This window comes from Penicillium verrucosum (assembly GCF_028828655.1).
Source record: "Penicillium verrucosum strain IBT 35672 chromosome Unknown utg000001l_segment0_segment0, whole genome shotgun sequence".
Lineage (NCBI taxonomy): Eukaryota > Fungi > Ascomycota > Eurotiomycetes > Eurotiales > Aspergillaceae > Penicillium > Penicillium verrucosum.
The window spans coordinates 4582791-4597592 of record NW_026643210.1 but is presented as its reverse complement, the minus strand read 5'-3'; the positions used below and the strand labels follow the sequence as shown (position 1 = coordinate 4597592).

Below are 14802 nucleotides of genomic sequence, written 5' to 3'. Positions count from 1 at the left end.
AAGTCTGATATATACGTACATGAGGACCAGATAGTAGTAGCAGAGTACTCGCTCAAAGGCATGAAAAAAAAAAGCAGAAGTAAATAACATGCTATAAGTAATATACAATGTAGAAGATATGGAACTCTGCTGCTCAAAAAGAGGCAAAGTCAAGTCATGTAGGTCACGGCCCCATCTAGTTATACATGGCAACGATACTTTCGAATCAATCAGCCAAGTCACCATCATTATTGAAAATGTATCCATCACATCATAACAGGATAATAGGAAAGCAAGATTCCATCACCACTGCAAGAACATCAACATTGCCCGGAGATCAATCACGTCGTCAATCCAATTTGAAATTCGAGAGAAGAAACCCCTCTCATGGATCTCTAATCCAAGCAATACCACTCTCCGAGATGAGTGTCTCATCAAGTCGTAAAGTATTCAAAAGCACTTCTCTAGGCATGGAACCCGTAAAAAGATCCTCACCCATAGTTGCAGGCGGATGAGAATGCAAAGCGCCGGCATGGACCTTCGTCTCAAGCGGCGGGCCATCAAGCGCAAAGCCCTGTTTCTCCGTCAGGACGCTGCGCTCATTCAGACAGCTAATCATCAGACCCAGACGTCTATGAAGAACGGCGACTAGTTGCAAAGAGCTATCCCAATAGCGACCGAGTTCTTGAACGGTGTCCAGCGCACCTCTAATATAAGAGATGCACTCGTGCAACTGGGACGCTAGACCAGCGGAGCTGAGGATGTCCACGGCTGATAGAATCACGTAACCGAGGAATGGGTTCAGGAGGGTTGATTGACAGATGAAAGTCTCTGTGTTGTGTCGAGATGGGACGATCTTTTTGGCGTATTGGTCGAAGGTAAGGGAGATGCGGAGGATTTCGACGGCGTGATATCGAGCTCGGTGGATATACTGGCCTAGTATTTCGGGTTGGAGGCTCTGGTAGCGGGCGTGTCTGTACAGTTTCATCAAACTGGCGTGGTAGAACAAATGGGTGGAAATGAAGGTATCTGCTTTTCTTTGCCGGATGCTTCGTTCTAGATTTATGTGTGAGAATGCCAGGTACTCGGGAAGTCGGGTCATCCATTGGTTAGATTTCTGGACGATGGTGGTGTGGAATTCTTCGGCGAGTCGGTTGTACGCCTCGGGAGGGATGTGTGGTAACCGGGTTATATGCAGGGAAATGTCTCCCCAAATAGCCATGATCTCGATTAAAAAGGCCATTGGGCTTAGGGTAGAGCGATCGTCGCCGGTGGAGGCTGGGATGTGGTTGAGGAATGATTGGAAATAGGGGACAGTCGCGTACTGCTGAGTCTCATAGGTTTCTTCTCGGCATGGGAGTCTCAGCAGGGCTGCATCTGACGAGATGAAAGTCGACGAAGCGGAATAGAGGCTCGAGAAGCGCTGGTCTTTAGTCAGTAACTAGGGTGCGGTGTTTAGTACGAGGATGTGCATATTCTTACATCAAGCACGAAAGCAATCCAAAATGTGCGCCGTCTGCACTCAATCAAGGCCTGTGGATGTAACCCGTACTCACACATCTGGCTTTGATCCACAACAACACCGCCAGATTCCACGTTGTAACGAAGCCCGAAGACGGCTCTTCCTGCTGCGCCGATCGAGTCCCAAGAGCCGACCAGCGACCCTGTAGCATAGTACCAAAGACTCATTATGATATGGCTCTGAGCAAGTTGCAAAGAGAGGGTATGCTGGCTTCTGTTAATGGCAAAGCGTGCTATGCGAGAATATCGTTTCATAGCTTCCATTTTGTCCGGTCTATCTGAGAACACAGATCCAAGAGCCATCATTGAATAAAGGAGCATCTTGTCGTCCGCAGACTTGGTGGGGTAGGTCTTCAACCACGAGCCGAATCGTCCATGCGGGAACATGTGGTACAGACCATCATTCACGTGCAAGAAATAACACTCGGCGTAGTGAACTGCCGTCTCCGGGTCGTTTTCATAGGGGTCTATCTGCCATGATGCCGCAAGGGGGTCGGCCGAGTTGTTGTCCTTGAGTTCCCCCAGAATGTCAGAGTACTCGGGCGAACGAGTAGACTCGATATGTGGCGACGGTCGTCCGATGGTATCATCTGTTCCGGATAAAGACGGTGGGAATCGGTAAGATCGGGATCTTGCAGCTTTGTCCGCCTCGGCCATGGTTTCATACGTTGCTTCTTGGGCTGACGGCGTTAGCATCGAGCCTTCTGAGATCGGTGAGTGGCCGGTAGTCCCAGGAAGGGAGGTCGCACTATCCGAGGCTCGAGCGATGTCGTAAGGTGAGGTAGAAACATCCAAAGCACCATGGCTAGTAGGGGCGTAAGGGTCGGGTCTGCCAGATGGCCCTGTTGATCCTCTCAACGGAGGGCGGTTCCCCCGCGGGCTTTAAGGAGATTAGCAGTGGCTCAACAGGGTAAAGTCCGTGGACGCAAATTCTTCGGAGATCATGATTCACACTTACGCACTTTCGAACCTGCATTCACGCCCAGATTTCCGGCATTGATCACATACGGCCTTGGGAGTTGGGTTAGGGTTACACTTGATCTTCTTCTCACGGCAGGTCAAGCAGGCCAGTCCAAGGCGCTTTCTCGGCCTGCCTGCCTTCGTTACACCCCAATTTGCGTTGACGGGTGTGCCGTCGATGAATTTGGGACAGAAGGACCCGTCTGCATAGACGAAGCAAAGCTCCCCGTCAATTACTCGCTCATCTACCACATGAGGGCGGAGGGGCTGGTTGCGTGACAGATTCGAACTTTCCGGTGATGATAGCTCCCCGCTTAGTGCTTGATCATGTGAGGATGTGCTGTGAAAGGGTAGCTGGCCGTGTGGAAAGGGTGTAGCGGATGGATCACTTCTTGTCGGTGTGTGATTTCGTATCCCTCCATGGCCATGCAGAGCCACTTGTGACAATGAAGGCAGGCCAGTATGCAGTTGTGGGAGAGATTCAGAGCGGCCTCTATCATGTACAGAGGTTGGCGAAACCTGGAGATTTGGATCGTGATAATGAGGCGGATATGCAGGTTCACGACGCCCCATGTTTGGTATCGAACTCGCAAATGGTTGAGGATATTGTGAATTGGTACTCGGTGTTGGAGTGAGTATTTGACTCACGGAGGGAAGTTGCTCTGGCTTCTGGTGATTTGATCGACTGTCTTTGCCCTGGGAACTTTCTTGCTGCCGCGTAAAAGGATCAGAACCGAATTGTAGACTAGCATGTGCACGCGGGGGTGGAAGCTGGTATGGAAGGTCCGTGGATTCTTGTAAATTAGCTGAAAGCCCGGGTTGCTGCTCCGAGGATGGGCCATCTGTGGGTAACATACGACCGAAGGGTCCAACATAGTAGTGTGGGCCAATGCCAGAGCCGGAGCCAGATCCAGATCCTTGGGGTGTTGACATGGCGGTTGGATGATATACGGGGTCAGAATGCTTCACGCAATTTGACTGTCTACATAACAGACCCAGACAACAAACAGCGTAGCAGTGCGTTCGGTGGTTTCGTACCCTTGAATGGGTATAGTATCAAGGAAAGGACTGGGCCTGAAATGACTTGGTGATAGTGGACTTTGGCTGGTTCTCGGCTTCTTGGATTTCTCAGGTTCCAGAAAGATAGTGCACAAAAAGGGTACCTATTAAAAGGAGACAGGCTGCTTAGCAATGAGCTCTTTTCTCCGATCTCCCTCTGCCGGGACATAGGCGCTTTTCACATACTAATTTACCTTCTTGGTCTGGAAGGGACAGTGATAGAATTGAATTCAAAGTCGAACAAATTTGGATCCGGTGGCAACAAAGAGAAATAGATCGTATACGTTCCGAGCTCAGAAGTGAATGACGAGCAGGAATGATAAGGGAGAGGAATTTGCACACCGGTTGACAGTGAGATTTTGATGAAAGGATTAACGCTCAATATAGTCAACTCTCAGCAAGGTGCGTATGCCGATAAAGCCAAAAAGGGGGGAAGTAATTAAAGCTAGCTTAGAAGGCCATCATCTCGCATTAGTCCCGAGAAGTCACGGCCTCAGCTGCATGGTTTCCGTGCCAGGGTATCTGCAGTATCCCAGTAGCTTGTGCCAACGTCCAGGGATTTTGCCAGGCTTGAGACGAGGGCCTATGAAGTTGCAGGCTCACGCAGAATCGAGCCAAATATTGAGAACGACTAAAGCCCCGCACTTGGAACCCAGCAGATCACTGATAAATACTTAGATGCTCGAGCAAGTTGCAGAGCGGGGAGATCAAACGGCAGCGAGATCTCGGCTACAGATTCTCAAAGAGCTAGGGATTTGTGGCGGCAGTGTGTGGGTAGACCACCAAGGATATTGGAGAGAATAACAGTGAGGGGCGTTTTTCGATATTCGAATTTCGAATGGATGTGTGAGAGACCAAAAAGAAAAGATCCAAGATGACACCGATAGGGTTGTAGACCGATGGAGGCACACGGCTTATGAACAAAATATCCTCGAGGGAAGTGCCGTCTACCACTGGTCAGTGGTACCCTTGAAGGGGAGGGGGAGAAAAAACCACTAGAAGTAGCCCCTTGTAGATTCAAGAGACTAAGAATGAAATGATTTTTGACGTTCTCACCCAGTCGTAACTTGTCTGGTGTCAAGCCTCAGCTTTTCCCCTCTCTCCTGCAGGATAAGGTAAGGTTTTCTTCAGGAGAGTATAGTCTAAGGGCTCCCCCTCCAAAAAAAAAAAAATTAAAATTAAATTAAAGAAACCGAGGCTCAAAAAAAGACCGAAAGTGTTAGAAGAAAGATGAGAAAGGAGGGGAATTCAGGTATGGAGCTCGAAAAAAAGGCTTAAGCAGTGAGAGTATTGCTCAGTATTCCAAGTATTTCGAGTACACATCAAAATTACCACCGTTCAGCTTTTTTAGACTTAATATAAATTAGATTTGACTACAACATACTCGGAATAAAATCGACTTCTCCACGTCAAAACAGAAAAATTGAAATGAGACAGTTCGAACCCTTTTGGTTTAGGCGGCTCCAAAGGCGCCACATTCGGAATAGGGTGTGCCAGATGGTCTCTATAGATGGTTAGTTCAGAAAAGGAAATTAAGTCAATGAAGGAAATTTTTTAATTTTTTTCTTTTAGAAAAAAAGAAAATCATTACATTAATTAGAGTGGATACATGACATCGGCATTGAGTCTTCAAACTTGGATCACAGAGAAATGGCGTCGGGAATTGTTGTTCTAACGGCAATTATAGACGTTCTCCCCAGTGGGGGAAGTAAGTAAGTACAACATACATGGAGTACGTAGTACATACTCCGTCTCTTGGGGGAAAATATAGGAAAAATATAGGGAAAATATAGGGGAAAATGTGGAAATCTCCCCGAATATTCCGCCGGTTCATCCGCTCTACTACCGCATCCTTATATTAATGGCGAGTCCTCCACAGGGATCAGGGTTGGTACATTAGTACGTACTCCGTACCTATTCGTGATAGCCTTTTAAACACCAAGATTTATATCCACTCTGCAGTACATTTCTACAGAATGACCAATCTCATGCCCTGAACATTCAAGTGAGACGTGCACCAATAAAAGACTTTCGGGATTTGCTTGATTGACGAACATGTGCAATAACTATACAACATACATTTACATACATTTACGTGGTTACGGATACGACCTCTGCGGAATACTCCGGACAAAGTACGGAGTAAACATAAGAGATAAGAGATCTTTTACAACATATGGATGTATGTATAGCTAACTGCCAGATTTATATAACTAGTTCTTAAGTTAAACGTTTACAAGAATAAGCAGAGAAAAGGAGGCATAAAAAAAATAATAATACCAGTTGAGCTTAGAGAATACCATTCTTACTGTGGGTCCTTTAGGCTTCGGCCGGTGGCGCAGGCGATGCGATGCCTAGACGGGGAAATCCTCCTTCCCAGCGTCGGGGCCGCAGGGCTTATCTATCTTACTTTTGGATAGCCTGGTGAAGGATCGACCAAGTATTCCGCAAGTGGAGTGGGTTACTGTTTTTGCAGTTTACTACTATATTATATAAAGAGCTAAAACCGAGACTTGAAGGTTATCTTATTCCGTACATTCTCGATCGGAGAAAATACTTATATGCTATAAAAAAAAAAAGAAATTTCTACCACGTTATAGGGAATTTCCCGGGGTACGGGGTACAAAGTTACCATATGTTGTAACTATATTCTTTATTCAAGGAATCCCTAGCCTCTTAAGGCCCACTTGACATCCTAGTTCAACGGCGATGCGACTCTGGAATTGACCACGTACGAAGGATGGATGTCTCAATTTCTGGCGATCCGATCTGCAAGCCTCCGGGATCGTCGTCTGGTTTGGACTCAGCCCCTGGAGTGTGCGTTTGCTTTTCTAGGAAAGACCCGAGAGGAAATGACGCGGGTTACCCGGAGGTCGGGATTTTACCGTTTATCATACTCTAAACTCGGCACTTTAGAAGTCAATTCCTCCATGGAATCTCCTATTCACGGGATCTGGTTTCTCCGAATAAATACCGAAGGCTCCAAAAAGAATTGGGGATGAGCGGAGGATTAATCCGTCTTGAAGTCCAATTAGAGCACTCAGATAGAAGGGCTTGAGACAATCCCGTGCGAATAATGATCCACATTAGGTAACTGACATTATTCAGTTCATTCGGCTGTTTATACGCAAAGCGTACAAAGTACGAAGTACGAAGTACATCCTCTGTACTCCGTACATCATGGCGTAATAAGCGCCAAAAAAAAAACGAAAGAAAAGAAAGAAATCACTTCCCAATTCTATCTGGAAAACAAGGATATCACTCCATAAGGCCACCGTGTTCGATTCCTCTTGGACACTAATGTATTGCAACATTACTACTCCGTACTGCAACAATGTTTTGCATCGTTAGTGTTGGATTAACTCCCGAGAGCGCCAACATGCCTTGCGCCCCTGAACCGATTCGTATTAGGTACTCAAGTGAGACATGACTATACTTAGACATCCGCTCTGTGGTCTGCGAATAGAGTCTAGCACGAGACCCGGGCGTTTATGTACTCCGTACCCATGTCCAAGGTTCCATTGGGGGGGGGTTTCTCCTTACTCGTGCAGTTGATCTGTTCGGTTGATCTTACCGAGACCACTCTTTGGACGTTTTTCTTTTCTTTTTCTTTTCTTTTCTTTTTATTACTTTTTATTACTTTTTATTACTTTTTATTACTTTTTGTCGTGTTTAATCTTTGTTTCCTCGCATCGGAGATTTTACCCTACGATCGGATGACTTGAATCTTTTTATCTCTCGGCTAATATGTATGTTTCTGATCGATATTGCATAACCGTTTAACTTTACTAGAGGAATACATACAATATGGAATACTTGATAGGATACTAGTACATACATATAACTAGTTAGTTATATAGTTACCTGGAAAACCTTAGCACTTTTATGTAATACCTACTATGTATCCATGGATCCATTCCTAGATGTAGATAGACTTTTACGTGTACAACGTGGAACCTCAAACCCAACGTCGTTGAAAAGGAAACACCTAGGTAACTACATATGTACATATGTATCAACATACAGTCAAAATACAGTCAAAATACAGTCAAAATACAGTCAAAATACAGTCAAAATACAGTCCTAGTGAAGGTATTGACCTCCCAAGTAATCGAATTAATAACATCAACCTACAAAGTGAAGAAAAGCTCTTCAACTAACGTAAGATCCCGGACTCCCAAGTGTCTCCGAGTATCAGCCGCGGACCCTGACGGTGTTCTTGGCAATCCGTCCTTGCACGTCCCTGATCTCCGGTGCCCGGCGACTAAAACGGTATTTCGGCTAGACGATCATCGGCTTTGACATTGGAGTTTCCAGGTCACTTGTTCTATACGGAGTACGGGGAGTACTCCGTGATAGTATAGGTAGCCCTAGAGGGCTCAACTCAGGTTGATATGTTGATATGTTGTATGTATGTTGTAAGTTCGCATGCAGGGTGCATACATTAAACATACATTAAACTTAAAACGAAAGGAGAGCGGGTAAACTCTATTTTCTATACTCCGTGCCATTGATGTTCTAACGCCATACGGAGTGTCTATATCTACTCCGTAGAAAGCTAAGTATTTCCGAGGAACGAACGGGGCACACGAAAAGTCAATTATATTGCAGATAGTGACATGTAAAGCTGCGGAACAAGACATGATGAAAATGCTTCTTTATCCAATTTTCATTCAAAAATATCCCGTGTTTCAGCTTGCGTAATGCTTCAATCGCCTTTTTTCTTTTCGAATTGCTACATGTATTCCTCGTCAAATGCCGAGTCTTAATAACCAATGCCCGTAGACCTCTATAAATGCCGAGTATCAATAGCCAATTCCCGTGGGAACTTATCAATATACAACATATTATGGGTGGCATTTTTATGGCGTAGCTGGTCATCTCAGGAACCGCTCACGCTAGCTCAGCAAGCCATGATGTATGTATGTTTCACTCGAGCTTGCCCGGCATATCTGGGATTATGCATGAATTAATTAGAATGGCTTCCATGTGCCTGCATTGGGTTTACAGTTTATGCCTAGGTACTAGTTAGCTCGGGCTGTGGGAGGCTTGGAACATGTGATATTTTCGGTTGACCTTCTCGGCACATATGCTCGAATATTTTGTCTGGGATCGATTGTGGTGATATAGATCGAGCTATCTACATACATAGGTGGCAAACAGGTTTGATTACAACCTTGGAATTCCACAAAGGCTTCAAACCTTCAGGGAGAGCCGCATCTCTATCCATGGTTGCTTTGGGCAACTTGACTTTTTATATGCATCTACCCAAACCTTTCCAGATTGGGTAGAACTTCGTTTACACTGCTGATAACGGAATCAATTGTTTAGTAAAGATATACTCGAATATTCGAAATAATTCATTTTAAAATGAGATAGTCGACATATTCTATGGTGACTTTTACCAAATTGGAGATTATCAATGTAACTACATGTAAATATATATTTTAAAAAGTTTCTTTCATTTGGTCATGATAACTACCATTACAAATTATAACTAGCTTCTAATAAGGACGACTGTGTAGATGACATAGAAGTTAATTGGGTTCACGAAAGAGAAAAGACGAGGCTCTACCCTATTGTGTGTTGTTGTATGGAGTCACACGTGGTTTTGCGGCGAGCATATCCCGCAACTACTAAGTATAACCGGGCGAGTTACCGGCAACGAGGGATGTCGAGTCAGCGACCGGTACAATCAGTTCCAATAGAGATACACTGGTGGTAATCGAAACGGGGGGGCGAGGGAAGTGTCTCATCCATACACTCCTAGCCTGTAAGCTTAAGATGGTCAACTGAATCTAGTTCTTCATATCAAGCCTTGGAAAAAGGCTCTGGAAAAAGGCAGCCATAATACTCGATTGGAAACAGTTGTGATCGGCGGAAGTATTGGCACATCCACATCCATCCATGTACCTAAACGATGATCCTCCAAAGACAGGAAAGTCTGACAGACCAAACCCCTTGACCCATCTACATCTACACGACTTACCATGCAAGATACAAAGAATTCGAGGGTCACTTAGATAAACACGGAAACCGATCACATTACTACTCCAAATAGACCCATGGGTATTGCAAAAAAGGCATTGATTCATTTTTGCTGACTACCATTTTGCCAACGGAAACACAGTTAACAAAGAAATAGCAGAGGGGCAAAGAAAGACCCGCTTAGTTCTCGTAGAGAGTGTTGATGAAGGACTCGGCAGGAGCAGTGGGCTTGCCACCCTCGACGGACTGCTGTCCAAGCTTCTGCTTGGAGTAGGCAGCGGCGTAGGGGTTGAGACGGAGCATGACCTGCTTGTTGCGGAGGGGGTTCTTCTTCTGGACGTTGACGCGCTTGGTGCGGGCCTCACCCTTGGGAGCCTGGAGGACGGACTGGATTTCGGAAGAGTTGATGAGGCGGGTGAGGTCAGCGTTGGCCACCACGTTGGAGGGCAGGAGGTAATCCCGCTTGAGAGCCGAGGGGCTGGTGGTGGTGCCGTAGACCTGGTCGAGAGCCTGGAAGGCAGAGGAGGTCCAGATGACGAAGCGACCGAGGTGGCCACCGGGGGCGAGCTGGAGGAGGTTGAGGGAGAAGACGGGCGAGGTCTCAACACCGGGGATGTTGCGGAAGGCCTTGACGAGGTCCTTACCGTCGGTCTCGGGGTTGTAGACAACCAGGGGTCCGCGGCGCTGGCGGAAGCGGCGGTTACGGAGCTTACCCTTACCAGCGCGCATCTTGCGGGACTTCTGGACCTTGACGAGATCGGCACCGGCACCGACAGCCTGGAGGAGGGCGATGGCGGCCTTGGTCTTGTTCAGGGACTCAATGGCCTTGGACTCAACGACGAGGGGAACCTCGGGGACGTTGGCGACACGGTGACCGCGGGCGAAGAGCAGAGGGGCGGAGGCAGAAGCAGCCAGAGCGGAGGCGGTAGCGAAACGACTTTAGGCGGGAGATTTATTAGTTCCTTCGCATTCTCTAGGCATTCAATTCGCTCAATCGGATTCAACATACCGCTGGCCAACGTTGACCTTCTGGTGCCACTTGCGCCAGACCTTGGTAGGGGCGAACATACGACCGGAACGACACTGGTTACCGAAGGCAGCCTGACCGGCACGGTGAGTACCACCACCGGAGACACGGGGGATACGGGCGACAGCACGACCTGTTCAATAGAAAGCAATCCAGTCAGTGATTGTTCTCATACAGGGAAGAATTCGATGATCGCAAATTTTTCGCAAATTCGAACCCGATTCTTCCAATCTCGAAAAAATGTGCCAAATAACGTACCGGTACCCCAGGACTCAGCGGAGGTCTGTTCACCAGCCTTCTCGCTCACGGCGTAGGGCTGGCGCTTGTTCTTGGCCATACCAGTGTGAACATGCCTGTAGAGCGACGGTCAGCACTTCCCCTCCATCTATTTATGAATCCTTCAAGGTTTTTGGCGAGTCATACTGGACAATATCCGGGCGGATAGGAGCAGAGAACACAGTGGGAAGGGGGTGGGAGGCCCCGGAGGGCTTGCCCGCAGCCGTGGCGATCGAGACAGTCGGGCGGGAGGCCATTGTTGCTGGTCGGTGTCGAGGTGAGGTTGAAGATCCAATCTCTCTGAGTCGGGGGGCTTCACAACTGGGTGTGGATTTTTTCGCTTAGTGAGAAAATGCAGTGGGGCGGCGAACCCTAAGCCCTTCCTGCCATATATGGACTAGTGCAGATATGTACATTAACTGTGTAACCATTATCTAATCAGAGCTATCACGTGGGTCCATAAGTGGGTATCTCTGGCAGGTGCGATCTTAGTAGTAAATAGTGATCGACCAAGTTCATACGGGCAGCATAAACTCAAACGCAACCAAATGGTTCAAGCAAATTGTGCTGGAGGTTATTGGAATATTGATTTCTGCAGCTCCCCTGGGTGTAATATTCTCCATGACCGGTCTTGATGAGTTCCTTGTCCCATTGAAGTTATGATGGTTGAGCAGTGTACAGCTGGTCGTTCTAAAAGTTGACATCCTCTCTCTTACCAATTTTTTTTTTTTTTTTCAAAGCAACAGACAGTACTGTTTTTTGAGTAACACTAATTCACAGACTACTGACATACAACATCGAGCTACGCGGTATACAAAAGCGATATCTTTATATCGAAAACCTGGGATGTCTTATTTTCCTAGTCACATCTCCTAAATTTACAGGAAGAAACGGAAATACAATGCACCAAAAAGTAAAAGGACCAGCCTAGCAGAAAAGGAGAGAACAAGAAGAGAAAAGAATCATAAAACCATTCAGAGACGGAAGAAAGTGCACAACATCCGAAGCCAGCGGGTAACGTTGCGTATCTAGCTAAGCGCATGGGCGTGGTGAGCACCGAAGGCACGGTTGCGGAAGCGCATACTTGAGACATGACGCGCCTTCTTGCTGGCAGTGACAACAAGCTCCGCACCCTGACCAGCATTGCACTGCGTGCCGGTCGACATCTGCTGGGCGACGGACCAAGTACCAGCAGAACAGCGCTGGAAGGAAGTGCCTGAAATGCAGTTCCACTGGCCCTCGGTGCTGCAGTTACCCGTCAGAGCACCGGAGCTGGAGCTGGAGTCGGATTCAGAACCGGAGGACGAAGGGGTTGTCACGGGAGCTGGGACGGCTGCTGAAGAAGATGCGGGCTCGGGCTCGGGCTCGGTCTCGGCGGGTGAGCTCGATGGAGTAACTTCTGGGACTGGAGCCACGGATACCGAGGCGGATGCGGTGGAGGCGCCCTCTGCGGGGGCAGAGGAAGAGGCGGGTGAAGCAGAACCAGATGAGCTGGAGCCGGAGTCTGAGCCAGAGTCTGAGCCAGAGCTAGAAGAGCCCGAGGCAGTATTACCGGAGCCGCCGAAGGTAGCGGTACCAGTGCAAGCCTCGGAGCCCTCCTTTGCGAGGTTGGTGGGTTGACCGTCATACTCGATAATGTCACCCGGCTGAGGGAAGCGGATATCGACACTTTCCGGGGTAGTGCAGCCATTGACGTTTGCGACGAACATGGGAGGGAAGCTGGCAGCGCGTCTCTCGAGTTCCTCAGGGGAACGCTTGGAGGAACCACCCGAGACAGTGATGGGAGCGCAGTTCATGTACATCTCGCGGTTTCCGATGCGGTTGAACCAGGTCCAGGCGAGGGTGTATTTGCCAGCGGAGATGCCGTCGGGAATAGTGAAGTTGAAAGTGTAAGGATCGACGACGTCGGGACCGCCGGACAGGTTGCCGTCGACATCGGCGGGGCAGCCGCCCTCGAAGGACTTGATGACTTTCCACTCGGAAGACTTGGAGGGCTTCAGGTCGGTGGTCAGACTGATCTGGCACGAACCACCGCCGTGGGTGGCGCTGCCGATGAAGGTCAGTGGGTGGGACTCGCCGATGGCGATGACTGTCTCGGTGGAGGGGGCCTCAAAGGGGTTGTCGCGAAGCTTGCAGGGGAAATCACTGCCGTCTGCTGCCAGAGGCGAGTTGTTGAGACTGTCCTTGCTGTAAGGAGTGGGGCTGCTCATGATCATGTGGGCGTTGACCATGGAGGCGCCCATCAGGGCAGCGATCACTTTGGAGGTGATGAACATCTTGGATGATTGAACTTTTGGGGGTTGCTTGAGATCTTGTTCGACAGATAAATGTTGCAAATGGAATCGATTCGTGCCAGACGAATGGAATCAGATGTCAAAAGGAATGGATCTTGTAGTGGAATTGTTAGCGTTGTGATGAGAGATTTGGAAATATGAGGGACAAGATGAGAGGTTCAGGAGTATATATATCGACAGTCTCATTGAGGGGGTCTATTGTAGACAAGGCAGATAGCGTCTCAACAATAGACCACCCACAATGGATCAGACCGATATAGATCGGAGGCAACGATAAAACAAAGGCAGCAAGACAATACCTTTGTGTCAGAGTGAATGAAACAAACTGATTCAAATTTGGATGTTATTTTCAGTATCTCTTTGTTGAATGAACAATAGCGATAGCCTCTTTGTTTTATCTTCGTATCAAAACGTGGGTTTCAGAAAAGGAATGTATGATATTCTGCCACAGGCAAAAAGATCAAGCAAGGAAAGGAAAGTGACACAGGTCTAGCCTGAATGTCGAATCGATAGAAGTAAGAAAAGAAGAAAGGGGAATGTACTAAAGAAGAAAAGGAAAGGAAAGACCATGCAACATTGGAGTCAGGGATTATATATAGTGACGGACATGGGGTTACTCTCGGGCCCTTCAAGCATCTCGAAAATTCCGAGTCTCAGCCTCTGAATGGCCCAATGCTATGTGCATGGCAATTAACCAGACACACTTGGTGTGATCTCCGAGAATGCAGAGACATCTGGCCGATCAATTGTGTGTGTGTGTGTGTATAGTATCCACAGACCTGGAGGGTGGGGAAGGCCAAGGAGGAGAGGGGATGTTTCAGAAGTCATGTTTTTTCCATTTTGTCCACTGAGGTTGGGTCGTTTAGACGGTGAAAGGCTGAACAGTTCAAAACTAAAAAGATGACCAGTAGGAAGACCCGAGAGACAACTTGATTACCCGCTGAACTGGGGCGATGGGCGGCTGGAGAAGAGCCAACCACACTGCACAGACTGTAAGGTACAAGACTTTCCCACCCCCTGGATTGTCGCACCATCAACCGCTAGCAACACAAACCTATGGATTGGGTATCGTTGTAGCCGCCCTGTTCAATTTTTTTTTTTTTTTTTTCTTTCTCGCTTCCAAGGTTACCAATTACAAACGTCAACAGGTGTGTTTCATGTTCACCTCCGTACTACCTACAACATACTCCATAGTGCCCATCGTTAGCCCTTCCGATTTGTACCCAAACCTATGACGCAGTGAAACAAGAACATGTAATTCAAAGTAGGCATCCTTAGTTCAGTCTTCATCCAATCTATCTCACACCGGCACTTATGTGTGGGGTACTCGGTACAAAAAGTCTTTCCCCTTTGCCAAGTCTTGAAGTTGAGAAAATGAGTTCACCAGGTATATACAATTAAAGTGTGACATCTCCGAATGGAATGTGTCAAATTTGATTTCCAACATCTCTACTCCGTATACTCCGTAGCGATGTCAAGCATACTACGTTGTAATTTTATAAGCGTGGTCCAGGATCATCTTCGTTAGGCCACAGCTCCACCAAATGTACTTGGCGGATTCCATCTCCGCTAGAAACTATATGAAAGCCACTGCAACATACTTTATACGGAGCATAAAGCCTATTGTCTAGATTCTCCAAAGAAATATATACACCCCAAAGCTCGTAAATCTTAATCACCGAGTTAACTCCCTGCAAT

General features: G+C 47.5%; 3 protein-coding genes across 3 annotated transcripts; all 3 read right to left on the bottom strand.

The window, feature by feature from the left end:
* Window positions 1-364: 364 nt before the first annotated feature.
* Window positions 365-3393, bottom strand: N7516_001680 (Zn(II)2Cys6 transcription factor; the record flags this gene model as incomplete). The annotated part of the gene is made up of 3 exons (XM_057214400.1): window positions 365-1402; window positions 1462-2380; window positions 2459-3393. The coding sequence occupies 3 exons, from the start codon at window positions 3391-3393 to the stop codon at window positions 365-367; spliced, it is 2892 nt and encodes a 963-aa protein (XP_057076283.1).
* Window positions 3394-9687: 6294 nt separating this feature from the next.
* N7516_001679 (60S ribosomal protein uL4) lies at window positions 9688-11067 on the bottom strand (the record flags this gene model as incomplete). The annotated part of the gene is made up of 4 exons (XM_057214399.1): window positions 9688-10444; window positions 10517-10667; window positions 10793-10887; window positions 10958-11067. 4 exons carry the CDS (start codon window positions 11065-11067, stop codon window positions 9688-9690), a joined length of 1113 nt encoding a protein of 370 aa, XP_057076282.1.
* Window positions 11068-11838: 771 nt separating this feature from the next.
* On the bottom strand, window positions 11839-13086 carry N7516_001678 (lytic polysaccharide monooxygenase AA11 family protein; the record flags this gene model as incomplete). The annotated part of the gene is made up of 1 exon (XM_057214398.1): window positions 11839-13086. One exon carries the CDS (start codon window positions 13084-13086, stop codon window positions 11839-11841), a length of 1248 nt encoding a protein of 415 aa, XP_057076281.1.
* Window positions 13087-14802: the final 1716 nt, after the last annotated feature.